Source organism: Mustelus asterias, chromosome 16 (assembly GCF_964213995.1).
Source record: "Mustelus asterias chromosome 16, sMusAst1.hap1.1, whole genome shotgun sequence".
Classification (NCBI taxonomy): Eukaryota; Metazoa; Chordata; class Chondrichthyes; order Carcharhiniformes; family Triakidae; genus Mustelus; species Mustelus asterias.
In genome coordinates this window covers 27,612,127-27,634,053 of record NC_135816.1, presented here as the reverse complement: position 1 = coordinate 27,634,053, position 21,927 = coordinate 27,612,127, and the positions used below count along the sequence as shown (strand labels likewise).

At 43.1% G+C, this 21,927-nt stretch overlaps 1 protein-coding gene across 6 annotated transcripts in view; it reads right to left on the bottom strand.

Moving 5' to 3' along the window:
* Nucleotides 1-21,927, bottom strand: part of LOC144505058 (uncharacterized) — a 105,315-nt gene that overhangs the window by 8,541 nt on the left and 74,847 nt on the right. For all 6 annotated transcript variants that reach the window (XM_078230795.1, XM_078230794.1, XM_078230796.1 and 3 more), the window contains 5 exons: nt 17,617-17,731; nt 17,409-17,513; nt 11,538-11,741; nt 4,653-4,699; nt 219-325 (listed from right to left, as the gene is read on the bottom strand). In XM_078230795.1, the coding sequence (XP_078086921.1) occupies nt 219-325; nt 4,653-4,699; nt 11,538-11,741; nt 17,409-17,513; nt 17,617-17,731 (578 nt within the window). The remainder of the gene's footprint in view (nt 1-218; nt 326-4,652; nt 4,700-11,537; nt 11,742-17,408; nt 17,514-17,616; nt 17,732-21,927) is intronic.

Below are 21,927 nucleotides of genomic sequence, written 5' to 3'. Positions count from 1 at the left end.
CACACTGGGAGAATAATGTGAGGCACAGTAAAGTTGAACCGAGAGCTCTGTGGTGTGAAGCATTCATGAACATCAGCTGTAGATGGGAGTCAGGCCACATTTGTCTTGTACTATGTCACTCCCAAAGCAATGAGATAAAGCTTGTGGGTATTATTTTAATAGTGCACTGAAGAACAGGCTGTATTTAATATATTGTAATAGATCTGGCAGTAACCTACCCAAATACCAACCGTCACCACATTTTTTAATAACATTAACGAGGTCTCCTTGTCTGAGCTCCAGTTCATCATCTTTGTTGGGAGCAAAGGAATATAAAACCAAATACCTGCAATGAAACACAAGCTTTTATTATTTGTCCGGACATTTCAGATCACTTGGGATGCAAAAGAACATTCTTAGATCATTATTAGGACTTTCTGCGCCACACATTACCTCTGACAGAATAGTCTGATCATTTCTCCCAGGCTATATAATTTTATTCTGGAACTATGTAATTAGAGGTGCCTGCAGCAATTTACATATGATGGTGTATCATTTGTGTGTCAGCTGCGTCTCAGTTGGTAGCACTCTTCATAAATTGTGAATTTAAGTCCGACTCCAGAATTTGAGTACAAGAATCAAAGCTGACACTTGTCAGTACTGAGGGAGTGCTGCACTGTCTGAGATGCTGCATTTCACATGAGACAACAAACTGAAGCCCTGTCAATATGTCCTCTCCGATGAATGGAAAAGATCTGTGAAAGAAAATCCTGAAAATCCCAGTGTCCTGACCAATATTTACCTCTCTATTAACATCAGAAAAGAGATTACTGGGTCATTATGAGACCCACTGTCATTATGGCTCCCTAGCGGGAGCTTGCTGTGCGCAAATGAGCTGCTAAATCACAACAGCGAAAGGCACTATATTAGCACTTGTGTTTTTTTTGTGGCACATTTTCCTATTCTCCGTACCTTCCAGACAGGTTTTCCCTCTGATTTTACCACATGGTGAATTTGCAGGCTTGAACTCACTTTCTACCAGCCTGTGGCACAACATGTTTGAGCATTATTACACCATCTTGACAGTTTAATGATTACTTCTTGTGTCAGGGCTTGGATCTATGCAATAAACTCCCGTACAAAGAGCATTGTGAATATTCATGGATTTCTTTATGTGAGTTAACAAAAAGGTCCAGAAATCTGTGTCCCAAAAACCAAAACCAGCTGATAGCCTCTCTGTGGGTCAGACAGGTCATGTTACTCTGTGTAAACACTGTCGTACACAACAGGGTGTGAAGTTCCAAAAGCTCAAAAGGGTGACACCACCCAACAAGAGTTGGGCAACAAGAGAATGAATTGAATGACTCACAGGTGATGGAGTGCTCCAAATATTCAAGTCCAATCTCTATACAATTGATGTTCTTGATTTAAAAGCCCTTTGTCTGTGAAGAGGAGTCACAGGTTATAGCTGGGATTCTCCCCCCCCCCCCCCACAAAAAAACTAAGTGCCCAACGGGTGGGAAAACTGGAGATTTTCCGGTCCATTTGTTTTGAGCGCACTTACCTGAACGAATCTTCGTCACTCTGTCCATCACAGAGTGCCTTAGAGAGATTCTCACTGGAAAGTGGGGGGCAGGGCCTGAACCCCGCTTGAGAGACCGGCATCAGTGGGCTGAACGGGCCACTGCGCATGCGCAAATCTGTCAATGGGGCGATCGGCGCATGCGCATTGCCCCCACCCCCAACCATCACCGGCCTCCCAATGTCATCACTGATTGCTGGCCTATCCAACTCCCCTGCCCCCAGACCAGCCCTGATCTCCCCCCTCTGCCATGGCCAGCCCCAACTCCATACCTCCTCCCCCCTCTCTCCCATGGCCAGCCCGATTGCCCTCCTCCCTCCCTCCGCCATCCATTGCAGTGGGTCCCCCCACACCACCGATCGCCTCCCCCCAGTAGGGTCCACCCCCTCAGTAGGCCCTGCCCCTCTGGCCTTGCACCCTCGGCACTGCCCGGTGCCTTGTGGCCAGTGCCAGGCTGGCACTGCCCAAGGGGAACCCCCTGGCCCTGACTTCCCGGGGGCCCAGAATGGTCTTTGCCCTCACCAGCAGGGTGAGCACGCCTGTTCTCCACTGGTGGGGAACAGTTGCAAACCTCACATTTGGGGACCACTCCCAGTGCAGGGGGAGATGCAAGCGGGCCCGGAGACTACCATCCTGGGCATGCTAATCATATGGAAATTGAGATTTCCAAAGGGCCTGGGAGACTCGCGATCGGCCAGGTATTGGTTGCGGATCCCGCTAAAGGCCCCCCGATGATGTCTGCTCGAGTAGTGCAGCGGGCCAGGAAAATCCCGGCCTATATGCTTCATTTGGGTTTTCCACCTATCCTAGCTTTCCAAAATGAATATTGTTTTGATCTCTGTGCTCCATTAAGAACTTCTTTCTGAAATTGCTCCTCTATCCTAAATATAATTTCCTCGGTTGAAAGAGAAGAAAGGGGATGTATACCCATATCAAGGCCATTCCTTATCTGGCATGAGAGTACCTCTCCCACCCTCACAATTTTCCTTGCCTTTAGGCAAATGGCTGGGCAATGCCAATTGTTGCTCTAGCTTCTTGGTCCAACTGGAATCAGTTACTGAATGCATTTTTTAATGATCTGTGGTGGTTTAAATGAGTTTCACCATCAGGGCGCCTCAAAAAATGTTTAACATGCAGTGTTTTCGTGAAAAAGCATTTGCCTCATCAAAAGACAGACAACATGGTCACATTATTTATACATGAAATCATCAGAACTATAATGATGCCATTCTGGCTCATTTCCCCGTGGAAATAAATACATGTTTGTCAAACATTTATTCATTGTGACTGTGTGCTCTCTTAGCAACAATTTAGTGCTAATGATTTTATTTGGGAGTATAGACTTGGAAACATAACATAGCCAGACTTGGAATAGGTCTGAATTAACAACCAGAGTTAATGCTGACACATTCCTGTGTTTACGATTTTTGCCCATTAATGATAATTCAGTAAGTACCCTGATAGTTTCACAAATTCCTTCCAGCTATTATAACTTAATGAGCATTCCATCTATAAACAGATTTCAATAAATAAAAACGGATGGAACAAAATAAAAAGATTTATCTTAACCATATTTCTCTGTAAAGTCATTTATATTAAGGAAGGTCAAGATAGTAAACTTCACTTTTCAAATAAATATTAAACGAAAAGAGAAAATTGGCAGTGTACCTAGTTTCTCAGTCAGTTTGGACTCCCCCATCCCTCCATCCCATCAGTGACAGGATACGCTTCCCGATGTTAAACATTGGAAACCTCATTGGAACACGTTAACATGTCACTGTAAGGACCGTACGTAAGATTAATTCCCCCAACTTCTCTGCATCAAAAAAAACTATCTGCAGCAGAGTGATGGCAGAACGGCGCATAGCTTACTGGTGATCGAAGGTGTGAACCTGGTGACCAAGCCTTCCTGGGGAGCTCAGGTCAGTGCAGCATTCATTGGGGAGAGGTCCTGCCCTGACACCCCCGGCTTTGCCTGAATGGGAATGCCAATAGGGTTTCCAGGGTTAATTGGTTTGGTTGCTGTGCACTGGGGTGGCCTTTAACTATGGCACCCCAGATTCTTCAGTTTCTAAATTGCTGGAGGGCTGGGTGAATCAGGGGCCAGCTAGCTAGCAATACGTTGTGGGACCCATCGCTGAAATGTTTCTTTCTAAGTCCCAAACTATATTGCAGAGAAAGCAACCATTACTGTCAGCAGTTACAACACCATTTTTCCCAGCTGACATTGGCCTCTGTAGTATCCAGGAAAGTCCCAGCCTATGTGCATGTGAGTGGTGTCATTCTCCAGTAACCACTGGCACAAGTGTGAAATAAACTCACTTTTCCTATTAAATACAAAATGCTTTGCTGCTGGGTTATTTCAACTCACTCTGAACATATAAAATACACATATTCCAATATAGGCCCAGTGTTCACGGCAATCTTGAGGAAACACATTTAAAGCATCCGTGACAATGAATTTATCTAAGACATGAGAAGCATTCTGGAGTTCCCACATGTTACAGGATGTGTATTCCATGGGAGCGAGATGCCCTGCAACACCTTGATTTATTGGACTAACTAAATTTAACAGAAATAAACTAAAGGCTTCTGAAAGACTGCTTTAAGAAACACCCACCAATCAACACCCTCCCTTGGTTAATGATGCACTTGGTTTTTTTTAACCTTTCTTTCTGAACTCGTACTCAATCCGTTATGCTTTTCAAAAGTGAGGTCCTTTTCTACATTACTTTCAACCAACATCTGCTTAGCTATCTGCAGACTGGTTGATCTGACCTTCCCAGCCAAGGAAGACAGCATTGATACATGGATGAGAGAAAAATGCCCAAATGCTCCGTAAAAAGGTGCATTGTGACTTGGTCATTTGTTACACTTTCTAATCATATCCAGCTGTTTAGCATGAGGTTTGCTTATTTGTCCCTCTTTACCCATACATAAATATTTGATGTGTGAAACAGAGTAAGTGTTTTGTTAAACAACAGTGTTCTTAACAATTCCTGAGGCAAAATTAATTAATTAAGTGTTCGTGTAGATTGCTCGCTGCTTTGGGTGCTCAGTGTGTGGTTTCCTGAGGAAATTAAGTACTCACATTTCTTCGCCAGTCTGAACATTCTCATAACTCTCATCAGGGTGAAACTGTAGAAAAAAAAACATATGCTCCTTTAATGCCTCGGACAGGACAGTGAAAGATAAGAATTGAATTTAATTAATAACTGCATCTATGTTAGGAAAAATATCATATCTGTGTTTTGTTAGTATATTTTGGAAAACTGTTTCAAGAAGATTCCACTCTTAAATTGTCGGCATCATTTTATGTCCCAGTGAGTCTTAAGGATTTCATAATCCCGAGAGACCGCAGGGGGAGAATTGATAGATTGCAGGAATCTGACAAAATATTTCAAATTCTCTGTCAAAATGAAAGAAGTTATATGACAACAGTTTAGGCCAAGTGACCGATAATTTACCTACGTTTGACTCACCAAAGCCTGCAACCATTTTTAATATGTTGAAAGCCTTTATTTTCTGTGCCTGCACCAGGTCTCAGGGGAAGTCATGTTTCTATGTCTGCCAAGCCGTAATGAGTTATGACCCCCAGAAAATAAAAGGCTGCTATTTGTCTCTTCTGCAAAGATATAAAACTTAGTTCTCGTTCAAAGGGAATGAACATTCCAATGATCCAGCACTAAATTCTTAACATTTATAATGGAAATCATTCAGACGTTTATTGGTACTGCAAGATACTGCAGGTAAAGCAAGATAATGCAGCTGCTGGAAATCCATAGAATCTCTATGGTGCAGAAAGAGGCCATCTGGCCCACCGAGTCTGCACCGACTCTCCAAAAGAGCAGCCCACCACCCAGCCTCTCCCCTCCGCCCTATCCCCTTAACCCTATGCATTTACCAGGGTTAGTCCACCTAACCGACATGTCTTTGGACACTAAGGGGTAATTTAGCATGGCCAGTCCACCTAACTGAAATCTGATCTAAAAACAGAACATTCTGGAAATAATCAGCAGGCCAGGCCAACATCCATGGAGAGAAAAATCATCAGGTCAATAAGAAATTGTTTTTCTTCACAGATGCTGTCAGACTTTCTGAGTATTTCCAGCATTTTCTGGGTTTTTTTTGCATATAATGCAAATTTTGCTTCTAATGTTTGATACACTGCTACTTCTCTTGCGGGAATGCCCATGCATCTTGAAGATGTTCTGCTCTTCTCTCCTACAGGAATTCAGTTTGTCTCTTATACCTTGTTCAATTCCGGTGTTTTCTATGTTTGACCAGGCATTTTAAAGAAAAGGTTTCTACAGCCATGTCTGCTTCCTTTGCAACTGTCTCTAGCTCCAACTTATTCCATGTGAATTGTAACTAAAATTCCACCCTTCATGGTTTCCATTCACCCACGATTAAAGTTATCTTCTAGACATGTAGAACGCTTCGCAGCACCATTCTCACCACTTGCTCATATGTCAACATATAAGCAGCACTGACTGACTATCTCAAAACTGTCCTGGTCTGCAGTTTCATTTCAACCTTCTCCACATGGCACTTTGCGTTCCTTTCAGGTGTGAAGGATTGCAATTCATTGGAACCAACACCTCTCTGTATCCTTTCTCCCAGTTTCACTCCAGTAGTTAGGGATAATGAGCCATTTCCCAATTAGGGGATACACAGCATATGCTGGAATCACAGCCTAATTTGATTCACGGGCTTGAAACAGGTCTCGTGCCCACATGCATTGAGCACAATCTGGATAGGTACTGACCACTCAACAAATATGGTGGATGACACTGAACTGCTGCATGTAAACAGGCATGGGACAAATCAATTTCTAGACAATAGCATTTTTGTAATTGTTGGTGGCAGTAAAATGTTCGACTTTTCAAATTTGAAGATGGCTACTGGATAAAGGCAGGACTGGGCTAGCACGCGCTGCCCTCAAGATCAATCCTGCTAATTATAATGAAGCAGGGGTGCTAGTGCATGAGGAACCACAGCACAATGTAATCAGGCGATGAGGGAGGGCAGGCGCTTTGATGGCTTCATGAATGATGAATGGTAATGTGTTTGTAAAAAAGATGAAGTTTTCTTAACTTCACAAACCCAACTAAGCTGTTTCATTTCTCAACACAAAATATAATCTTTCAGAGTTATGATCGCAACTGTATAAAACATTGTTCTTGGCTCTTAAGGTTTTCTTTTCTGTTTTTAATCTCAGATTAAATTGCTGAAATAACTGTTCAACAGTCTGTGTGGTATAAAGATTTATAAACTGGCTCCGCCTTATCTGCAGTTTATAGTAATCTAACATTATTCAAGCATAACTTTTCTTGGCATAAGTCTACAGTTATCATGATTGGATTACAGCACAGTGTATGTTGTCTTAATTTTGCTTACCCTTGCATAGAAAGTATTTCAATGCTGTGTGATTTTTTTTGTACTTAAGTTCAATATCAATGCACTAACTAAGCGGAACATAACACAGTGGGCAACCCATTGTAAGAATTAGAAAATCCAGCAATATCACATAAACAGAGTACTAGTGTTAGGAAGAGCATTCCAAAATGCCAGTAGCTGATTTAAAACATATTGGTATTGCACAAGTCCTCTCAGCCTTATGTAAACTCATTGAAAATCCCACACAAATCAAGAATTAATTTCCATTCTCTCTCATCGCATTTTGTTCTGTCCACTGAAAAGGAGATGTAAATATTTCTTGCAGCATGAGAACCTCACTGACTGCGGCACGGTAGCACAGTGGTTAGCACTGCTGCTTCACAGCTCCAGGGACCTGGGTTCGATTCCCGGCTTGGGTCACTGTCTGTGTGGAGTTTGCACATTCTCCTCGTGTCTGCGTGGGTTTCCTCCGGGTGCTCCGGTTTCCTCCCACAGTCCAAAGATGTGTGGGTTAGGTTGATTGGCCATGCTAAAATTGCCCCTTAGTGTCCTGGGATGCGTAGGTTAGAGGGATTAGCGGGTAATATGTGTAGGGATATGGGGGTAGGGCCTGGGTGGGATTGTGGTCGGTGCAGACTTGATGGGCCGAATGGCCTGTTTCTGCACTGTAGGGTTTCTATGGTTCTATGGTTCTCTGGTACATGGGTGTACAGCATTGCCTGTTACAACCTAAAAAGAGTCAGTAGCATGAAAGTTCGCAACTATGGTGATCTTGACAGCTAAAGGTAGTACTGCCCTTGCCCTAGGTTGAGACTTGAGTTGTGGCTGCAAAAGGTGATACTGCTCAGTGGCAGCCTCCGTGGTGAACCAAATGCACCCAAGACATGGCTCCTGCATAAAGTGCTATACCATGAAAAGTGCTCCCTGAATACCCGCGTGAAATATGGCCCCCCCGTGCATTGCCCTTCTCCTGCTTTGTTTCCCTCTTCTGGCAGCTGGTCCTGCCTTGTGGCGTCTTCCTCTCTAATCACCCTCGTCTTCCACCTCCATGGGATCACCCATAAACCAGGAGGCAGCCAGCAACAGTGTAAGATTGTCAAATTCTCCCAGTTTACACAGAGTAAGCTTTCCTGAGTGAGGGAACACAGTAGAAAATAGACAAAAGTTGATGATAAACTTTTTCCAAAATGGAGGGGCAGTGCACTTCCTACCAGAAATGCGTGAAGACTTCCTTACTGCTATTCTGGAAAGTCAATTAGTAAAACAGCTGCTGAAGAAATGTAATCATTGGGACACCAGTACGTCTGCTATGTGGTTTAAATCTCTATGATAACAATGTGGCTAAAGGTACTTTTATATTGATGTATCCACTAAGTGCTTTGTGCTATAAGCATACAAATGGCTTTTCTTTCAATGCTGAAATACAGGCATTCCTCATGCACTTTTACACATCGCCATTTGTAAGCGCAAGACTCATTAAAAAAATGTTTGCTGACAGTTTGATGTATTGTCAACATAAAGGCCAGCCTGTCCATGTGTAATTAAAAGCAAACACCAGTCTGAACTTTCATGATTGCCATATCAATCACTCACAGCAATCGTGTCAAAGGTAAGCTACACCAAAGAGATTGTTATACTTTTCATTTATTTACTGTGACACTTGTCAATACAAGATGGGGAAACATGCACATCATGTGATCTCTAAAACTTAAGCCTAGAATCAGCAGAAGGATGGAAAGTTCACTATAGCCACGATTAAACAGGGAATGAGACAGACTATTTCCTACATTGAGGTGAGGGCCAGTAATTCAGATTTCTCCTTTGGAATTGGTAAAACTTTTCATGGCTTTTGGTCCTTCCATGTTGTTATTCTCTCTGGCGGATCCTGGCCTGGTGGTATTATCGCTATTAATCCAGAAACTCTGCTAATGTTCTGGGGACCCGAGTTCGAATCCCAACACGGGATATGGTGAAACTTGAATTCAATAAAAAATATCTGGAATTAAGAATCTACTGATGACTATGAAACCATTGTTGGAAAAAAAACCATCTGGTTCATTCACGTCATTTAGGGAAGGAAATCTGCTGTCTTTACCTGGTTTGACTTACATGTGACTTCAGAGCCACAGCAATGTGGTTGACTCCCAACTGCCCTCTGAAATGGCCTGACCAAGGGCAACTAAGAATGGACAATAAATGCTGGCCTGCATTGTGTGGAGTTTTAACTTGGTAGCATACGTGCGGTCACCAATCGCTTCCCCACCCAAAAGCTAGGCTGATTGACAGTCTGGGCTTTCAGTCAGATGTGGAACTGACTGGTGAAGTCCACAGGACCAGCTAAATCTGGGGCAGGAGTGTTAATCTCAGATGGGGATTGATCTGGGAGATGGACAGGCCTGTTGACTAGGAGGGACACAGTCCTGGGAGTTTTGCTGATCTTGGGTTCGAGGGGAGGGGAGGTTTGGGGAGAAGGAAAGGTTAGGGATGTCAGAGGGTTGGAGGGGTGAGATATTAGGGGAGGTCAGATTGGAAACCTATGAGGTGGGGTGGGGCAGGTTCTTGTGGTTGAGTGGGAGAACGGATGAGGTCTGACCTTCGCATGGGAGGGTCAATGGGGGGAGTGGAGGCACGAGGGTGAGGTAACTTGAGGCCTTACAGGGGAAGCTCATGGAGAGTGCCCATAATCGGGATGTTTCTTCTGGCTTTCATGTTGGATCCAGGAGATGGATGTAATGGCACTAACCTACTGTAGGTGAGTGCCATTATATCTACCCCCTGGATCCAACATTAGGGTGATTTGTGGTGATTGTCCTTTCAAGGCAGAGAAAGGATCACTTAGCTTGGGTGATCAATTGGGGCTCAAGAGTGGGTGATCACCCCAGGGGGTCAAGTCCTTCTATTATGCAGGAGATATGGAGCAGACTATCAGGAGCTGTGTGGCTGCCATACAGCTGTATAATTTTCCTTATTAATAAATATCCTTTGTGTTTCTAATGATGTCTGTGAAAGTGCATCATTACAACCAGCTTCTCACGTGGATACAGTGCCAGATTCTCTGAAGCTTGACAAATGTTATTTTCCACATTATGTTATGGAAATAAATTGAAATGGTGTGAGAGTTACTTTAAGATGTTGCTCTGTTCGTCCACATATTGCTTGTAAAATAATTGAGCCAAATCATTTATAATTAATCTCAGCTCACTCAAATGTTCATCAAATTGCCTTTTGAAACATTGGCAATAAACATGGTGACGCAAGGGGGGATTATAGTCTCAATTCCTACAAGCTTCATTGTTTCATTGTTTTGATCTACAAGCTTCATTGTTTCATTGTTTTGATCCGGACACACATTATTGTGGGTCTAGATACTGAACAGTAAACTCCTGAATTTTTTACTTACCTTTTTTCTATTGTGGTCGCATTGACAGATATCAAAAGTCTAGCGGAAAGCATAAAACTCTACTGAACAATGAAACAGGGTGATCTACAAGTGAACTGCTTCAACACAAGGCAGCGGCAATTTGACTCCTGTTGTCAAAATCAATTTATCACACCATCTAGATTAGTGAAGGGAATTATCACTGACAGGTTTGATTGAAATTACTAAACCAGATGCAGTACAAAAAGAAGAGTTATCTCATTTTAGGGCACCTTAGCATCTGTGCGTCAATAAATAGGACGTCAGAGACTCAGAAAACAAGGGAGCCACAAAGCCAATGGCAGTCCAAAAAACGTTTGCTAATAGTATAAAAGTTAAAATACCAAAAGCATGGCACTGAAATTAAAGACTGAATTATGCTTTTACAGACTAGTCGCCAGGGCATTCTTCAAATTATCGCAGCGTTTCGAAAGCGAGAACTTGCACATATGTCTTTCTATGGTGTTTTTCAAATGGTATCGAACATGCTGAATTAACGCTGTATAATGTTAAATTCCAACATCCTGATAGGTCATGCTCCATCTATCGCACTGCAAGCTCTTGATCACAAGCTCAAACTAGAGATTGGCATTAAAATATAGTTACATAACCTCATTTACACACATACATACCTACATGAAACTTATGCACATTAGATTGGGACTTTGCACTACATGTTTGTTATTGATATTTTTGCTCCCATCTTCTCAACTTTTGTTTGGAGCGAAAGGTTTCATTTACTTTCCTAGCTGTTCCAATATTTCACCGGCTTTATCCATGGGTGGTTGGGATGACCTTCTTCCAGATTTTCATGAATGGTCATTTTGGGCAGCTAGCAGACAACAGTAATTTGGAAATGAGGCTCTTAGCTAATTTGTTACCTCACCACACAAGGAAACACCACAGGCTTCATTTAAACTCAGATCATCAGTTGATTGGCCCAGGGGATGGGGGACCAGAAGCTCTGTTCACAGTGTTGTCTGTAAGCCTGTACTCCATGTTACACATGCTGCCTCAGCCTTGTTTGAATTCCTGTGTGGTGCATCAGCACAGCAGCACTGGAAGGTAATAAAATGCCTCTTGTCAAAATTACAATCTATCTTTTAGTTCCATGGATATCCCAGACTTCAAGTAAAATCATCCCGTGTGCCATCTTACCTGTTGAAAAGGCCTCTGGGAAGCCATTTTTATTTTCAAATCACTCCCAGATGTTGGAAGGTCTTGGTGGAAGACAGGCTCATCTGGTGGTTTCCCAATGATTTCAACATATGTGACAGGAAATATCCCTTTCCGATTAGTCCCGGGGTATTTCCCTTCATACCAGTTCTCATCAATCCTCCGGAGCAGAACAACTGTCTGATCCTGAAAGACATCATCATTATTTAAAGCTACAGTACAATACATGGACGTTTACAGCAGATTTCCACAGCTTGATTCATGACCATTAACAGCCAATGAAGTTTTCTCTTTCTTCTCCTTCCCTTTTCGCCTGCTTGGGAGTGCCCGCAGTCAATACAATTTGTTATTGTAGGTTTATCTCAGGGTTCACTAGCTTCTTATTCTATAAGAAATCTTGCTGGAGGCTTTGTTCAAAAATATTTACTTGCTAACTATTTATAGAAGATTAAATAAGATAAAGAACTCGCTGTATCTACTCTCTGAGATGCTTCACACTTACCACCTCTCTGAGTGACAAAATTGTGATGTAGCTATTTACACACATGCTCAGTGGCTATCATGAGAGTTAACCCTTTATTCTACATCTCCACACTATTATACAAATGTTCTCTGACAAATCCCCGTCACAGTTCCTTGTGCTGGTGGCATCAATCTCCAAATGTGTTCGCATCTCTCTTTGAGGATGCCTGGAATGTATGCTCCCCAGAATCTTCTCCTTGGAAGGCACCAACCTCCTCAGATAGAGATTTTTGCTTCTGGCCCACAGTATAAAATCATCATAAAATCCCTGCAGTGAGGAAGGAGGCCATTTGGCCCATCGAGTCTGCACCAACAATCCCACCCAGGCTGTATCCCTGTAACTGCATGTATCTACCCTGCTAGTCCTCCTGACACTAAGGGGCAAGTTAGCATGGCCTAACCTGCACATCTTTGGACGGTGGGAGGAAACCGGAGCACCCAAAGGAAATCCACGCAGACACGGGAAGAATATGCAAACTCCACACAGATAGTCACCCGAGGCCGGAATTGAACTCGGGTTCCTGGCACTGTGAGGCAGCAGTACTAACCACTGTTCCACTGTGCCACCCTAAATATAAAAGGCAATAAACAGAAATTTTCTCTTTTGTCTTTCCCTTCTTCTTGTTACTTTGGTGGAACGCTGGCTGATCTTGTTTGTTCAGCTCCTGTGAAGATCTATACAGCTGTAGAGGATCTACAAACAAATTATGTAATCCCTCCATAATCCATGAACCCATCAGTTGGATGAAATGAAGGAAGAAGAATAGTCCAAAGAAAAAAAATGAGGATTGTCCTGCTAATACTATAGGAATTTCCTTTTCTGTGTGCATTGGTTCTGCTTGTACAATCTCTTTGATGTGAATTTTCTCCTCAGTGGGCCTGAGCTACTCTGGAACTTCATCAGAAGGTATGCCATCTTCAAAAATTAAAGCAATGTTCCTCCTGTGACAAATTGTTAATATCGGTACATCTTGGTTAACAATCTCTTCCACTCTTTCCCAAAATAGCAAATTCAAGTCTAGAATCTGATCTTGCACGTAATGAAATGCTCACTTAATTAGCTCTGATGCAGGGTCATCCAGACTTGAAACGTTGGCTCTATTCTCTCCACAGATGCTGTCAGATGTGCTGAGATTTTCCAACATTCTCTGCTTTTGCTAACTTAATCTTTGTTCTCTTTGTCTGATGACTTTAGGCATTGTGGTACCAGGTGAAACATCTTTGCTAAGTCTGTATATTTTGAAAGGATTCTGGTAGGGGGTTAAAGTAGTATCCATTTCTCACTCTGGTTTGTGATCATCTTTTCCTGTGTTGCTTGTCTTGCCACTTTCTGGGCTGCCCTCATTATTTGGTCATCTCCAGTGTGGTTGCTGGCTTGTCCTCAAAATCATTCACCCACTGCTCTGCACTGTTGTTGAGTTTCACTTGATGCTTTTACCACCTATCCTGTGACAAGTTTCCTGCATAGCATATGCTTAAAATTATTGCTGGCATGCATTTCGTGGGCAAAATTTTCAGCTGTAATAAAAACAGAAAATGCTGGATAAACTCAGCTGGTCTGGCAGCATCTGTGAAGGGAGAAAAAGAATTAAGATTTCAAATTCATGTGACTCTTCTTCAGAATTTTCAGCTGCTAGTTGCCTGTGCCAATATCCGCCAATCTTCCCACCCCATGAAAAATAAGTAACTGGCCACTGAAAATCAAGATGGATACCTTGGATCTCCCACTGATCGCCAAGGCCTACTGGATGCAACTTTCATCCACATGAAAGAGCAGAAAAGTTGTGAAAGAATGAAAATCGGTATCCCATGCTGAAAGTAGGCTTGCTATTGCAAATTTCAGGTGCAACTGGACATCTAAGTTCCACACAGTTGCACCATGCTCTTATAGACAGGAGGGGGTTTAACTTAAACAGCCCTGATTTCTCCTCTCACCATCTGTTATTAGAAATGTGTTTTGATTTTAATTTCCCCGTCCATAAGTGATGGCATATTTCCCAACCTCAGTTTTGGTGTGCTCCAATTTTTATTAATAACCGCACAGCAAACTCAAGGTAGGGTAAACTCAAAGGGTTAATGTATTCACAAACGTTCATAACTTGGGGTAGTGGGGGGTGATGCTTGCCGCAAGGTAGACCCTGTGCATTCATATGATAAAACAGGGTTAGAGAAAGAAAGATTCACAGGGCAACGACCACAGGCAAAGGACTATTGTTTCACATGAATCCAGAATCAAAAATCCAATGGTGTGTTCCTTCAAAGAGGTCAACAGGTTGAAAACTTATGTTGGATAATTCACATTTCCCGAAGAGATGACTTCCATGATGAGAAAGAGACAGAGATGAATTAGTCTCGTCAGCAATGAAGTTCAGAAGTTCCGGCAGGAACAATGTTGACAGGGCCTGGCATTCAAACCTGGACAAAATCCTCTTTCCGTGCTGCTGCCTGGTAGATGGAAGATGGTAGATTGATTTACAGAAAGGTAGTAAAAGTGGTTTTCCCAGCTAGGGGGATTATATTGCCTGACTCCCACCTCTCCACTTTGGCTTTGACAAAGGGTGTATTTTCCTTCATCTGGGTTCCTGAAGGTTGTTAAAGTTCCAACCATTAAACATTTGAAAAGAGGTTGTAGGGTCCTTTGTCCTAGCAGACTCAGAGACCCCAGTGGCCAGGCCTGGCTTATGACATGCAGATGGCCTTTGTATCATTTCCTTCGAATTTGGTCATTGCAGCCCCTAAACGTTGTTAGTTTATCTTCTGAGATAATGAGTCTGATACTGCCAGTGAGTTCCTTTTGTTCAGGGTTACTGGCAGGGATAGCCTCAGTTCTTTGAAAACCTATGTCCTATGTTTTTAAAATTTTTGAAATTAGCGAAAAGGATATCCATACATTTTACAAAAAATATGAAATGTGAGATCTTAGCCCCATTGTACAGGCACTGAGTAACATAATTAAATGTCCTTAAAAAAAAAAGTCAAGGCAACTCAAAAATTGCCCCTGGAAACTGTTTTTGGTGCATGCAGGGGGAGCAAGAGTCAACTGGTTTTGAAAAAGAGTTAACTCTTTCTCCCCAAGGTCACTGTATTTTTCCAGCACTTTCTGTTTCTATTCCAGACTTCCGGCATTTGTAGTAGGTTGAAGCCATTGACCCTGGTGGTGTGAAGGCAGCATCACGTGCTGTCACGCTCACTGAGTAATCTCTGCAGCTGAACTTGACGCAGGCAGGGCCAGCTGAAATAAAAACTATAAAAGCTAATATTCCAAAGGAAAATCCTTGAATGGATATGGCTGAATAGTACCTTCGAGAAAAATAATATAAGTAAATGAGGAATGCTAATGGCAAAATGTTACAGAGAGTTAAAGCGCCCGGCTTTGAACTTTCCTTTGATCAAATCTGAAAGCTTTGCCACTTCCTTTTGTACAATCGCAGACGTACCTAAACTACCAGAACTAATGACCAACTATCTGGGGAGCTGCACTTCTGGCCGAGTATGTTTATGTGAGTCAAATATCACAAAACCCAAATGTTAAGAAATTGACATCTGGCAGCATTATGAAACGGCTCTGAAATGTGGAATATTACAAAGGTAAATTGAAAGGGAGAAAGGTCACATGTGTGCCGGGCCTGATAAAGATGGCAAATTTCTTACACTAAAAGGACATTAATTCTGGCAATCCAACATGTTCAAGGTCATTTTTCACTTAGCCCAGATTTTTAAAATTGAATTCCAATGTTCAAATTTCCCAGGTGTGATTTGAAATTGCATGAATCCAGTAACATTACAATCATACTTTCAAGCCTGAATTTTCACCGAGTCAGAAGGGCTCCACGCCTCAGCCTAAAACGGTGCCAAAGCCCAAGTCCAACTATAAACCCCACTATCAACATCCTAGGGGTTACCATTGGCCAGAAACTGAACTGGACCAGCCATATAAATACTGTGGCTACAAGGGCAGGTCAGATGCTGGGAATTCTGAGGCAAATTCTGAGGCAGCACGGTGGCACAGTGCTTAGTACTGTTGCCTCACAGTGCCAGGGACCTGGGTTCGATTCCCGGCTTGGGTCACCATCTGTGTGGAGTCTGTACATTCTCCCTGTGTCTGCGTGGGTTTCCTCTGGGTGCTCCGGTTTCCTCTCACAGTCCAACGACGGGCGGGTTAGGTGGATTGGTCATGCTAAATTGCCCCTTAGTGTCAGGGGGACTAGCTAGGGTAAATGTGTGGGGTTATGGGGATAGGGCCTGGGTGAGGTTGTGGTCAGTGCAGACTCGATGAGCCGAATGGCCCCTTTCTGCACTGTAGGGTTCTATGATTCTATGAATAATGTACCTCCTGTCCACTATCTACAAAGCACAAGTCAGGAGTGTGATGGAATATTCTTCCCTGTCCTGGATGAGTACAGCTCCAACAACACTCAAGAAGCTTGACACCATCCAAGACTAAGTAATCCACTTGATTGGTACCCCATTCACCACCTTCAACATTTACTCCCTCCACTGCCAATGCACAGTGGCAGCAGTATGCACCACCAACAAGATGCATTACAACAATTCACCAAGAATGCTTCGACAGCATCTTCTGAAAGCACATCCACTACCATCTAGAAGGACAAGGACAGTAGTTAGTTCCCCTCCAGATCACCCACCATCTTAACTTGTAACTATATTGCCATTCCTTCACTGTTGCTGGGTCAAAATTCTGGAAATCCCTTCCCCACAACATGGGCCTACAGCAGTTCAAGAAGCATATCATCACCTTCTCAAGGGCAATTAAGGATGCGCAATAATGCTGGTTTAGCCAGCAACACACAAATCTCATGGACAAATAAAAAATGTGGCATTAATTGGCATGGGTGGAGGATTGGGGAGTGTGTGGGGGTGAGGGCTGGAGCACCTTTGACTACCTCTGCACTGTTTCTGAGGTCAGCCAACTCAACTTCAGTTAGCACCTTCCCGGGACAGGAATGAAAATCCGACGGTTCAGGATGGTTTCTCCCATGTCGGGTGTGCGGAATCGAGAAATTTCCCTACTCTGTCGCACCTGACTCAAGAGCAAAACTTCAGCCCCAATTTGTATGTTTTTTTCCAATAGATTGTTGAACTGAAGGGCCTGCCTGATCCCTATTGGCTTTGTGAAAAGAGGGGCAATTAACTTCACTTTCAAGTCTTTGCCATATTTCCCTCAACGAGAGCATCCACGGGTGGTTATCCTTTGATTTTCCCATTCCAAGTTTTATAATGTCTCCATCCATACCAGGCTTTGTTTCATGAGACCTCATAAAAATGATCCAGATCCTTGGTTTCAGGCTAGATCAACATGGGTAAGTTTACCTTTTCCAGCGGCAGTTCTATGTTGGTCAAAGCAGTGAATCTAAATTTGGCTACTGCAACTTCATCAAGCACTTCTTGTTTGTGTGGCTGTGGCTCAGAAAAAGGCTGATGAAAAAAATGTCACAATTAGGAATAATTCAATACAGATTAAGGTCTGTAATTAAACTTCATTTTTAAATGGAAATTAATGGATAAAATGTTCTCCAACCTCCACATAGCAAATTGGGATCAAGCCACTCTTTCCGTTGCATTTGCCTTCATACCAATTGTGATCCCTCTGTCTGTGGACGAAGACGATGTCTCCCTTTCTGACAGGCAATTCTCTGTAGAAAGATTATCAAGTTTCATGCAGTCGTGCAACTGAACTTTGAACGTGATCGTGTTACCACATCAAAAGAAGCCGTCACTTAAGAGATGGACTCTCTCAGATGTGTTCGCCAACAATTAAAGGCTCAAACTGTTTTAATGGAAATTCCCCGATGTGAAAAGCTGGTGTGCTACTTTGGAATGTTATCCAAAGTTAAAAAAAACATTTTTCCGATAAAAATCTGTTGATGCATAAAGCGGATGGCCAAAAGTCCCGTTTTATAGGTAATCATACTCAGTCTAAACTGCCCGAAGTCGTTTCATACCAGGCTCCCGCTGCCACCTCTCAGAATAGAGATACTTTCATTTCATGAGTCCAGGGCAAATATGAACAAAGGTCGCATAAATTAATTATGTTCTGAACTAAATACCAATCCCTTTTTTGGAGTGGGAAATAGTTGGTAAATGAAGTAGTCAGTCCTTTCTCTCTAGATTCTCCCTGTTGCATCATCAGGAATGATCAGTGGCAAAGCACAGATTCACAGAATTTCAGATCATTTGATTTGATTTGATTTATTATTGTCACGTGTTAATATCTTAGAAATCTTAGAAACCCTACAGCACAGAAAGAGGCCATTCGGCCCATCGAGTCTGCACCGACCACAATCCCACCCAGGTCCTACCCCCATATCCACCCACTAATCCCTCTAACCTACGCATCCCAGGACACTAAGGGCAATTGTAGCATGGCCAATCAACCTAACCCGCACATCTTTGGACTTTGGGAGGAAACCGGAGCACCCGGAGGAAACCCACGCAGACACGAGGAGAATGTGCAAACTCCACACAGACAGTGACCCAAGCCGGGAATCGAACCCAGGTCCCTGGAGCTGTGAAGCAGCGGTGCTAACCACTGTGTTACCGTGCCGCCCTGCAATATACAGTGAAAAGTATTGTTTCTTGTGCGCTCTACAGACAAAGCATACCATACATAGGGAAGAAAGGAGAGAGTGCGGAACGTAGTGTTACAGTCATAGCTCGGGTGTAGAGAAAGATAAATTTAATGCAAGGTAGGTCCATTCTAAAGTCTGATGGCAGCAGGGAAAAAGCTGTTTTTGAGTCGGTTGGTACGTGATCTCAGACTTTTGTATCTTTTTCCTGACGGAAGAAGGTGGAAAAGAGAATGTCCGGGTTGCATGGGGATCACTTCATCTTTATTAAATCAATTAAAATATTAGCCGTATTACAGCTGTGCTGATCCAATATATTTATAACCAATTCTTTATGTATTATATGATGGATAAAAGTCAACGACTATGTTTAATAATTTGACAATGACAAGCTTTCGCTGCTCCAACTCCATTGATGGAATAGGCAAGAGTTGAAACACCATCTGCAAAAATTGATTGTAAAAGTCTCATTTCGAAGGATAAAAGTAGGGCAGCCATAATTCCTTAGGCTGGAATTTTATATCTCCCCTTCCTCCACCCCCACCACCCAACCTTGGAAGAATGTGTGCGTGTGGCCGGGGTGGGGGTTGTTTAAAATTAGGTGGGAAGGTTCTCTCTATTTGACATTTTGGGTGGCGCTTAGGCTAATTGAAGTCCTTATGTGACCAAATAATGGACGCTTAAAGCCTTTTTGCACTGCCACTGGTACTCTACCAGTGATGGATGGCTACTCCTCCATCGGGGTAGGTCGTCCAGTAAATCTGATGGCCTCCATGTGGGCTCAGTTGTGCAGAAGTCTTTTCTGATCTGGCACCCTGGAGGGACATGGGTTGATGCCTCCCTGGAAGAATCTGTATGTGAGAACTCCCCTGTACTCCCTCCAAGTCAGCGCCAACCTGATTGACCCTAGCGACCCCAAACCTCTATTGCTGTACCATAGACCCCTCAATGGTTGCTATGCTGGAGCCTGCTGCAGTCCCAAAAGTGGCCACTGCTCCTAGTGGCACTGCTGGGCCTGAATAGCTGCCAGCTCTCTGAACAGCCAGCAAACCTTTGGAGAGAGGGCATTCTGCCACATAGTGTTGGAAGTTACACCTTCAGGCAGCTAATTGTTAGAACAATATAAAATTGTTCCTTCTGGGCCTAACTTCTAGTGGCACAGTGACACAGTGGTTAGCACTGCTGCTTTGCAGCACCAGGGACCAGGTTTGATTCTGGCCTCGGGTCACTGTCTGTGTGGAGTTTGCACGTTCTCCCTGTGTCTGCGTGGGTTTCCTTCGGGTGCTCCAGTTTCCTCTCACAGTCGCAAAGATGTTCAGGTTAGGTGGATTGGCCATTGTAAATTGCTCCGTAGTGTCCAAAGCTGTTTAGGTTAGGTGAATGGTAAATGTGTGGGGTTACAAGGATAAGGCAGGGGAGAGGGCCAGGGTAAGATACTTTGTCAGAGAGTCAGTACAGGCTTGATGGGCTGGATAGCCTGCTTCTGCACTGTAGGGATTCTATAAGAACATTGAGTTCAATAACTTCAGGCTGCCTCTTCACCTGATTCTCATCAATATTTTTTTCATTTCTGTCATTGATTCATTTTCCATTCATAGAGTCATAGAGGTTTACAGCATGGTAACAGGCCCTTTGGCCCAACTTGTCCATGCCACCATTTTTTTCTAAATACCTAAGCTAATCCTAATTGCCTGCATTTGGCCAATATCCCTCTATACCCATCTTACCCATCTTTTAAAATGCTTTTTAAAAGACAAAATTGTACCCGCCTCTGCTACTACCTCTGGCAGCTTGTTCCGGACACTCACCACCTTCTGTGTGAAAAAATTGCCCCTCTGGACACTTTTGTATCTCTTCCCTCTCACCTTAAACCTGTGCCCTCTAGTTTTAGACTCCCCTACCTTTGGGAAAAGATATTGACTATCTAGCTGATCTATGCCCCTCATTATTTTATAGACCTCTATAAGATCACCCCTCTGCCTCCTACGCTCCAGAGAAAAAAGTCCCAGTCTATCCAGCTTCTCCTTATAACTCAAACCATCAAGCACCGGTAGCATCCTAGTAAATCTTTTCTGCACTTTTTCTAGCTTAATAATATCCTTTCTATAATAGGGTGATCAGAACTGTACACAGTATTCCAAGTGTGGCCTTACCAATGTCTTGTACAACTTCAACAAGATGTCCCAATTCCTGTATTCAATGTTCTGACCGATGAAACCAAGCATGCCGAATGCATTCTTTCCCTTTTTTTATCCTGCTTTTTCCCTTACCACTGTCACATCTTTGTCAATCTTTCCCTTGCCTCCAGCTACCACTGACTTGCTATCCAGCCCCCATACCCCCACCCCCCGCAATAGTATAAATCTCATCCTATTTCCAGTTGTCTGCAGCTCTGATGAAGAGTGATCCTGACTCAAAATGTTAGCCCTGTTCTCTCTCCACAGATGCTGTCAGACTGGCTGAGATTTTCCAGTATTTTCTGTTTCTGTTACAGATTCCAGCATCCGCAGTAATTTGCTCTTATCTTAGTGCAATATAGGGTTGTGGCTTCCAGGGCTAATGGAGATGGGCTTGTCCTGACATTCCAGCCAGTTGGTGGGGCAACTGTTTCCTCACCTTGGCCTTTGATTCTGTTCTTTTCTTTCTCATTTTAGTTAGTGCTGTGTCCCAGCTATGTGAAGATAGATAAAACTGAAGAAAGCCTTGCAACATTTACTTCAGCCTCCATTCTGTTTTCTTCTAAATGGGCAGCTTTATTGTCAACTTAAATCTTCATTTTTGAATTTCTGCTCCAGTTTCAATTTCCAAGATTTGGTGATATATGAGCATTACTAATGAACTTTCAAAGCTCTCAATTTGTGCCTTAACAAATTTCTGAACCAGATTTACTTCTCATATAGTTGTTCCTCTTTCAATTCTTCATACTTAATTCCAAATTCCTGAAAGTGATGACTCATTCCTACACTGCCGTATCAGCTTTGGCATTGGGTTCAAACAGTTGATTTACCTACTGAGTAATGGTGTTGAAAGTCTGTCCCTTCATTCAGCAAGAGCAGACCGACTGGAACATCAGAAAAACAATCTATGGGTTTCTACTGGCCAATGTTATGGGAACCATCATCACAAGGACTGTAGCAGTCCCAGCAGCAGGCTCAACAATACCTTCTCAGGGCAAGAATTGATGGACAATAAATGAGAAGTTGACAGTTTTACCACATCCCAAGAACAAAATCCCAAAAAGCAGTAGGACGGTTCTGTTTTTT